The 9,690-nt window shown below is 37.4% G+C and overlaps 1 protein-coding gene across 1 annotated transcript; it reads right to left on the reverse strand.

Annotated features, from left to right (window-relative positions):
* Window positions 1–988: 988 nt before the first annotated feature.
* On the reverse strand, window positions 989–9,345 carry LOC130968413 (auxin response factor 19-like). Its single transcript, XM_057893674.1, has 14 exons — window positions 9,054–9,345; window positions 8,501–8,960; window positions 6,668–6,780; window positions 6,474–6,569; window positions 5,928–5,984; window positions 5,671–5,826; window positions 5,492–5,576; window positions 5,307–5,397; window positions 5,044–5,208; window positions 4,751–4,946; window positions 4,352–4,490; window positions 2,283–4,198; window positions 1,849–2,039; window positions 989–1,757 (listed from the first exon to the last, which is right to left on the reverse strand). Exons 2-14 carry the CDS (start codon window positions 8,541–8,543, stop codon window positions 1,577–1,579), a joined length of 3,429 nt encoding a protein of 1,142 aa, XP_057749657.1. The 5' UTR covers window positions 8,544–8,960; window positions 9,054–9,345; the 3' UTR covers window positions 989–1,576.
* Window positions 9,346–9,690: the final 345 nt, after the last annotated feature.

Here is a 9,690-nt window from a genome sequence, read left to right on the forward strand (position 1 = left end):
TAGATCATCTCACAAGCATAGAAACTTTAGAGAAGTTTGGACCAAACTAGATCGAAACTCAGGAACAATAACAATGGAGTACAAGTGGAAGAAACAAGATGCACACATCAAAATTTAGTTGCTAGCGTCAATGTGTAAGATCTTTAACATTCGAATGATTGGTTGTGAATTTACACAAAATCTAATCTAAGTTGAATACACTTTTTTGTCTCCTTCGATCCTATCAGTTTTTTGGGAGAATTAGCATCATAATATGATATCAAAACTTCTACAACCTAAAGGTTGTAGAGTGAACCTTGCTGACAAAAAAAAAAAAAAAAAATCAGCATAAAACATATATAAAAGAGAAAAGTTTATGCACAAAATTACATAAACTCAAAAGAAACTCTCATATGAGAAGGCATATTAGAGAGATATAATCATTCATATATTTCTTTTTATTAGCTTGAATATTTAAAAATAATATCATAACATAAACCAATTTTAAAAAAACATCATCTTATGTGTTTTCAAAAGTGAAATACTTTTTTTACCTACTAAACGAGAAATGAAATACTTTTGCTTTTAAAAAAAATATAACTACCATTTCAAAATTCTTTGCTAAACCAAAGTTACGACTACCATATTGGGCCACTGAATCATGTTTGAAAATTGTCTATAGGGTATGACCAAACAAAAAATGCCTATAGGGAACCACACAAAAAAATTCTATTGTATAGGCATACAAAGATAGAAAGAGACCGAAACAGATATGCAAGTGTTTCCAAAGGCCTCACTTTTTTAAGACAAAAGATAAAGATAAATAACAATAAAAAGATAAAAATGTTTACCGAAAAAAAAAAAAAAGATAAAAATGTTCTCGTCCCTATATTGCGATAGCAAAATATTGTTGTCTTGGCGGTAGATTATTGTCTTCTATGTTTTTATCGACGGTGTTCCAAACAGGGAAACACTACCCTGGTAAAAACTGAGAACTATGGAGCCAGAAAGGACTCTATGCCCAAAATTGCAAAAAGATTTGAAAGCAACAAATGAGCTTTTCATATTTCATTATGGCCTTCTCCATAATTTAGCTGTGTACAGAAAAAGCAGCAGGCAAGAACTGCAATGCATAGTTTTCATGTTTCATCAATTGATCATCTCATTTTCCCACCGACCCTTTTAGCAACCAAAGATTTACAAGAGGTGCAAGCTAAAAATAAATTATAAAAATCTTTATATAAGAAACCGTCACATTATACACCAGCAAACCTATATGCCTGAACCTTTGACAAAAAAAATTAAAATAAAATAAAATACAAATTTGAGACCAGAGGGGGGAAAAGAAAAAGAATTCTAACCAAGCACTATTTCATTAGCACTCACAACAATGGCATATTCAAAGGAAGGATCTCTAACATTAATCTAAGTATCTAAACTTCTATAGTATGCTATCAACAGCATCTTTTAGAAGTGAATTATGTCTCAATCTGTGACCTATGGAAAGCACCAAGAAGAAATTTTAAGGGTTAAGTTAGTCCTCCATCTCTGAAAATATACATGTTGGCTGGTTCAAAAATGTCGATACTTGACATCCTTATCGATTAAATGAGGCGGCAGAGTTATCGTCGTACTGTCCCCTCCATGCATTGCCACCTTCCGTGCCACTACTTGCTTGATTAGGGATTGGAACTTGGCCTAGATCCCCATCCAAACTCATTTGTTGCACCTCGGCGGATGACAATATCTTTATGCTCTGAACACAGCTTACGAATTCTCTGCAAGGAATTATAACTTGAAGGTTAAGAAAAATATTTGATAATGAGTGAGAAAGAAGATGATGACAAATACAATGATTTTACTACTTACTCCCACGGGTCATCACCAACAAGAAGAATGTCATTCTCATGATCCACATATACTAGTTTCCACTCGGTCCTTTGAGGATCTTCTAGCTGCCCTTCAATCCCGAACATTCGAGCCAAATCGTGGCGGAGTTCATCATATCCTTTGTATCGCGTGACGTCGATACATCTTCCAACAGAACCACATTTTTGAACCTGCAAAATATGTATTGAAAGTTCAAAACACATGCAGATAAGGTCAAAGAATTCGAGGTTAGTTTCCGGATGACAAAGACTTCAAGAATATAGTTTTCGGGTCTAAGATTGCATATTCAAGTATGCAATTAAAGTGATGTCAAAAGCATATTCAAATTTATATTTTAGCATAATTTCTTGTACATATGTCTCGATAAGTATTGTAAATTCAAATTATTTATAAATTTGTCAAGGAATACAAACCTTAGTATATGTTCGCATTCTCTGAGTCTGGTTAGCCCATAAGCTATTATTCAAAACCCCAGCATCGTTCATGGGAATATCACTTGAGCAACCAGGCTTGAAAGGCATGTTCGGCACCCCAAATGACTGCGAGCTGATGGCGGCAGTGGACAGCTCTGTTTCGATGTCTCTTGGAGCACCGCCATAGTTAGCCAGCAAGTTTTGAAGATCTTTTTGAGAGTCATAACCTCTTGAGAGCATGGTATCCGCTGCTAGTCCATCAAGATTGGAGGCAAATGGTAGATTTTGTCTAGGATGCGATTGAACATCACCATCCATGCAGAAGTTTGGAAGTTGGAAGTTCTGGTGGATGCTACCCGGATCAATACAGTAAGATGTTCCGGACGAAGAAGCTTCCAGCTGATCACTGATTGTACCTTTATACTTAAGCTGGTCAGGGCCTTTTATGCCGGATAATTCATGTTTTATCGGCATATCAGACTTATTATGAAGCTCTTGCACCAAATTATTAGTCGGCTCAACTACCGAAATCCCCCCGAATGTGGTTGGTGCTTGTTGATTTCTTTTCATGAGATTTGGTGGAGATATCTGGCAGGTATTAGTAGACGGTGAAGTCGAGCATGATGGCACGTCTACATCGGTAAGACTAGAAGGAGCTCTACTAGTTATAACTGATTTCTGTGCATTCAGGGTTGGTTGGTTCACCGAAAGCTGTTGCGATTGCATTAGAGACGAAGAAGAGAAGCTGTTGCTGTTGAGAAGCTTCTCCATTGGGAATGAATTATTTCCGAGCTGTTGAGGTTGATGCTGCGATTGAGGCAGCTGTGGTAGTTGCTGGTTTGCCAGATGAGTATTTTTTTGCTGCAGAACCTGTGACTGCAAAAGTGGACTAGATGTTGAAATAAGTTGCTGTTGCTGCTGCTGCTGCTGCTGCTGCTGCTGTTGCAGTTTCTGCAGCAGCTGTAACTGTAACTGTTGCTCTGAGGGGTTTTGCTGTGACATTTGAGTCCCTTGAAGTTGCTGCAATGCCCTCTGCGACGTGCTTTGTTGCAAGAACTGCAATGGAGATTGTTGCAACTGTGTCGGTTGTTGCTGCTGCCTCTGTAAGAGACTAGTTTGCTGATCTATCGGTTGCTGAAATTGCGAGTCTAATGGCAAGGATGTCATTAGCATTGCATTCTTGTTGGCAGGTTGGATACTTTGTTGTGTCGGCATGCTTCCGGAGACTAACTGCTGTTGCTGAAGCTGAGAATAGGTTACCGGTTGTTGAACTTGAACACACTGATTAGAAGTAACTACCCGATTATTCATAATTGGCTGTTGACATGACTGTTGAGGTTGGTGTTGCTGTGGTGGAGGCGGCTGCTGCTGTGGTTGTTGCAGCTGCTGTGATCTCTGTTGAGGCAGTTGGGGCTGCTGTTGCTGTGACTGCGACAAGTTTTGTGGCTCTGGCAGCTGCTGTTGCCTCTGTTGCTGCTGCTGTTGTGGCTGAAGCTGGTTTACTGGCGATTGCAACAATGACTGCAGCTTCTGCTGCTGCTGCTGCTGCTGCTGCTGTGGCTGCTGCAGCTGTTGGGGCCATGATGTCATAGATTGCTGCAGTTGGTTGACTTGGTTGGGTAGATTAGATTTGTTGAATTGAAGATTTGGTGCAGAGAGGACCGGGGCTTGGAAGTTCAATATCTTGGATTGATCATTACTGTTAAGGTTGCCATGGAGGGTATTGGATGAAAGCATAGATGGCGGGAAAAATCCGGATTGGGCGGCGGCAAACTGATTGTTCTGCTGCTGCATGCTCATCCATTGCACTAAACTCAAACCAGGAAAGATTGAGCTTGAAGCATCCTTCATGCCAAGTTCATCTCCAAGCCAGGGCATAGCTCTCTTAAAAGCATTTTCTATGTCAGACTCGTCTTCTGCAAAATCAACAACAAAGCTTGTCTATCACTACACTTATCTATACGCAAAATCGTAAAGGATCGGAAGAAAGTGGCATGGGTCTTCCGAATGTTACCCTTTGAAAAACAGGACAAAAACCATAAAATAGCTAGGAGAGGAACTCTTGTTACCTGGCATTCCTGGTTGCTTTGGGAATTTCGGCCTAAAAAATGGAGGAGGACAAATGTAGAAAGGAGTAACTACTGGTTCAACATCCCAGATCGAAACTCTGCTTGGGCGCTCCCCAGCTGTTGATTCATCCCAACCAACCTATCAACAATTTAAAATTATACTACTGCAGTAAGCTACAACTGAAGTTCAGTATCAACTAGAGTGAACGGCATAGCATCATGACCGATGATCATATTTCATAATGCATGTTAGCTTTTGACTTCCATAAGTTGAGCAAAAGGCCAATAAAAATTTAGAAGTTAAACACCAATATAAGTTCAATAATGAATCATTCTTCATACGCAGTTATCCAGATAAACCACATCTTTCTTCATGAAACATTATTGGTTCAGTAATACCTGAAGATTGCGCCACTGTGAGTTTTTCCATCGGACCGGATCCAAGTCACTAACGCCGGTGATTGTACCCATATATCTGCGTACTCCAGACTCCTCAGTCTCAAACATCATTCTAAATCTCATACCAAGAGAAACTTGAGTGTACATGGCCTTGTTGTACTTGGCCAACGGAATCACAAATTCCGAGGGGCTTGCCCTGTTATAATGATATATGTTATAAGAGGCTGTCACAAATATTCATAGATTCCATTCTGATTCATCATAGCATAACCAAGCTAAATATTAAATAGTACCTTGGGTTATAAAATATGGTAAAAGGGCTGTTATTTGAAGCAGCATGGGCTGCAGCAGCAAGAATGCCAATGTGCATGCTGTCACTGGATATTACCGATGAAGAGAGTGCCGGCTGCTGCCTATTAGCGCGCTTTATACCTAAAAGAAGTTGCTGTTTTTCATCTCTGAAAACCAAAAATATCTGGCTGAGTAACAGGGTGAAAAATTATCTCTGGAAGTTTCTATTCTTTTGTAAAGAAAAAAAAAAAATAAGAATTCTTACCTAATGAAAAGAACAGAATCTCCGGCAAATAGCCTTTTCGTGCTAACAAAGACACTCCATCCGGTAGTCAACAAGTGCCTCTTTGGTTGTCCTGCAACCAATTATTGTGCATCATTAAGGCATATTTCAAACCATTGACAATATATTGAAGGAAGAAGGCAATCCGAATAAGCTAGTGGTGATACCGCGATAAATATGCCTAAATGTCCATGTACTATCGTGCAAATCCTTCGCAACAATCTCCTGAGCCGGAGGTTGCATCGAAAAGTCCTAAATGCAAATTCTGGTCAGCATTGACAGGGAAAATCCCAATGGACCACATAAAACTCGAGTAATGAATGAAAAGGAAACAATTTGTACACACCAGAGGTGGGAATATTTTTTCCGCTGCTCGACGAGGCACAGAAAATCCACCATGAGTGCTTGTGTCACTAGCTGTGAGAGTTTTGCAAAAGAATTCAGTAGGCTGCTGGTTTTGCTTGAGACCCATGTCGGATGCCAGTATTGCTTCCTTATCATACTGTAAAATACATACAACAGTCATCAATATAGTTCCACATCGATGAGAAATAATAACCCAGATACATGTTAACAAATTCTATGATTTAACAGCTGACCTACTTTATTTACAGGTTGAAGGGTCATTTGAGCATAAACCTCGTCAGTTTCAGGATCAGCCTGATCAAAAACAGAAAAGAACATCAAATATGTATCCATCATCGATGTGTATATTTTTCACTAACTAAGACAATAAGGACCATCATGTCAAATGCTTGAGAAAGTAAGCACCTTTTGGTTTCTATATTTATTTCCTATTTTCATATTTCAGTTAGCGAAAAAGTAAAAACAGAGTCAAAGTAGAAAACAAGATTTTATTGCTTTCCCTTGTTCCTTAAGACAAACAACTTTACTAGTAACAAAGATATAATCCTTTTGCTCCACAAAAGATCCTTTTTTTCCAGAAAAAAAATCATTACTACATTAATTTCTCATAGTGACAGGCCAAGTCGAAAAATGTGAGAGAAGCTGAAAATTAGCATGTTCTCCGTTATGGGCAACAAATCTTCATCTAGATGGAACATGTCTTGTTATAGATATTATTACAAAATTCTTAAGAAGTTCATGTTGTGTATAGAACAGACACGCTGCAAGAGAAAGTGCACCTACATGAAGGACAACATTGTGAAGCATACAAATCAACTTGGATGGAAGGTTCGGGTAACTTGGTACGAAGTCGGCCTCCTTTTGCATGGATGCTGCAACCTGCAAGTTGCGTCCCTCAAAAGAAACCGCATCAGCAACCAACAAACAAAGAAAACAAAGTGTAACAAGCTCTTCGAACTTCGGCATATGAGACATACTTGTTCGCTGTGTCCTTGAGGGAAATAAACCACAAGACTTCCAATAGGAGGTAAAGAAACCAATGGTCCAGCACAAGCATGCCATAACTCTGAATTGATTGTTTTCTTTTCTCCTGTTTTTAATCATCAAAGGCATATTGTCATCTTGTTCAGTAGAAAGATACAAACATTAAATAGTAAAATTGTACTCTTAGGCCCCATTTGGTAACTCTGTCATGAAAGTAATACAAATACATTGGAACACATAAATCTGTTTGGAAAAAGAGACGGATACATTAATAGGCAAAATGACAAATGACACCGTCCTACCACAAAATTTGCTGAGATCTTTGTCCATGGAAGAGTGAGGACAATGGAAATAGAAAAAGAGTCACAAATTTCTATCTTGAGACACCAAAAATAAGCTTAAGGTATATATTATCCCAGGAAACAAAAGTCAAATGGAAATTTTCATGTAATAGGACAGGCCGGAGCACAAGCATCCCCTCTTAATGCAGGGTTCGAGGACAGGCCGCACGCAAAGGGTGTAACACTGCCAAACCTTATAACTATTTTAGTGACTGTTTCCACGGCTTGAATCCGTGATATTGAGGTCACACGGTCACGGTCACTTGGAAACTCAACTGTTGCTCCAAGGCTCCCCTTAGAAATTTTCTTAGAAATTTTCATGTAATAGTTTCGTATAAATTACACACGAAATTCATCCATGAAAATTTCCAACCTTGTCTTATTCCTTTTCCAAGCATACCCTTAAATTCATTCTATGCTTGTTTATGATTAAGGGTCAAAAGTCAAAACACATAAGGAAAAGGCTGAAATTGTAGAATTCATGCTAAAAGGCAACAAAAACACAACATTTTAAGACCTAAAAGAAGCACAAAACTTTGTTCACACATGTTTACAACATGCCAAATAGCATTATTAGTGCCACAAACAGAAGAAAACCTGTTTCATATTGGTTTTCCTCATTCTTCTGATTTTACTAACAGTTGATTCAGTACCCTATTTGGTTCTAAGTGAAAAAATAGTCAGGTGAAAACCCATTCATGATACACCATAAGCTTCAAAATGAAAACTACTTTGGGTTAAAAAAATGGGTCATGAAGATCAAGAATCTTTACATGAGATTATCATTGTCCTTATTGTATCTGATTTAACAAGAGAGGACATTGTTGTACCCTCCCATAACCGTTCCACACCAATGAATAAACAAATAAATAAAAAGGAAGAAGATTTCTGAAATTTAGATAAAAATAACTATCCTTATTCTTCACAATTATGCCATCCTTATTCCTTATATGAACCCAACAAAAAAAAAATGAAGATTCCTCGGAATTTTATTAAATTAGTTCCACGGAATTGATACCAAGCACATCCGGACTTCAATTTTACAACCTCAAAAAATCAGAAAAATAATAAAAAAAAAGGTGACCAAAAAATAAAGGGTGAAAGAATGCAATGAATGAAAGATGAAGAAATAAAAAAATAAACAAAATAAAAGGAAAATAACTGATTGAGTGAAGATAACTGATTGAGTGAAGAAAACAAAACTTTAGCAAATCAACAAAAAGATTTGCAACTACACAATCAAATGAAAAACGAAAATTCCCTTCTTCATGATGCACTCAGATTTATTCATTCTAATAAAACGGTATTAAACTAATTCAACCAGGTCAAAAACAGCATTTTCCTTGAGACAAATCAATGAGCAAAGTTAGTGTTTATTTTCAAGAAGAAGAAGAAGAAGAAGAAGAAGAAGAAGAAGAAGAAGAAGAAGAAGAAGAAGAATGCAGAAGAAAATAAACCTATTAAAAAAAAAAAAGGAAAACCCACCTTCGCCAGAATTAGGCAAGAAACCATTGGAAGGAGCCTTCATTGCAACCTTATATATGAACAAGTTCAACACTTTTTGGCCTTTTTTACTAGCAACAAGATTCAATCTTGTTTACCAAAGTCCTTTGTTTTCTTTTCTAATTCCCACAACCCTTAACTCCAACTCATTGCCCAAACCAACAGCAGAAGATGAAGAAAACACCCCCTTTTTGAAGCCCCCCAAAATGGAAGTAATTATTGTTTTCAACTCCAAATCAAGACAACACAAAAAGTTTCCAAATCCAACACCATGAAGACTTGTTCCACTTTCTTCAATCTGCCAACTTAGCTTGAAAATCCAGAGGACCCCAGCTCAGAAACATTTCAGTGTTGAATCACAAACCAAACTTTGTGCCCATATCAACATATAGCATTGAATACAACTGAAGCTGATGATGGTGTTCAAAAACCATCCCAAAACCTACAAAAAGCATATAAAACAAGACAACCCAGTTAAGAACTCATTTCAAAGATTCCAAAACAAAAACTAAAACAGAGAAAGAGCATGAATCACCTTGAAAGCACCATATTCATCATTCAAAATGGAAAAGCAGCAGAGAATAAGAGGAGCAAAAGAAAAAAAGAGTTATGTTTTTTGAGAGGATTAAGGTGGCAGAGAGAGTAGTGAAGAGACCAAAGTTGAGAAAACTGACTTGTCGCCGGAAAATCAGAGGAACTGAGAAAAAGGAAGACAGCTTTTATTTTTTATTTAATTTAATTTTAATTTTCTTTTGCTTTTCTTGGGTTGCTTTATGTGAACAAGCCGACATGAAATATATGGGTGAAGCAATCAATCAGAGACAAAGCATAAGGCATAGGCATGGTTAAAGTCTTAAAAGAAGAAAGAAAGTAAGTTAGAAAGGAAGCAGGGTATTATAGTAACACCAACACTAACAGTAACAGACGCATTACCACTAAACATGATTAACGATTTGCTTAATTACATGAACATCAACATGAGTGTTTTTTAGACATTATTCTTCCCCGCTATTATAAGATTTGGGCCCCACGCCCAAAATACACCTCACCCGTCCACTCAATATTTTGCATTCAGTACAAGTGGAATATTTACTCCATATAACCGAGCCTAATTTTCTTATTATTTTTTACATCATTTTAAAATTTTCTATCAATAATGTTATTTTTACAAA

Source organism: Arachis stenosperma, chromosome 3 (genome assembly GCF_014773155.1).
Source record: "Arachis stenosperma cultivar V10309 chromosome 3, arast.V10309.gnm1.PFL2, whole genome shotgun sequence".
Classification (NCBI taxonomy): domain Eukaryota; kingdom Viridiplantae; phylum Streptophyta; class Magnoliopsida; order Fabales; family Fabaceae; genus Arachis; species Arachis stenosperma.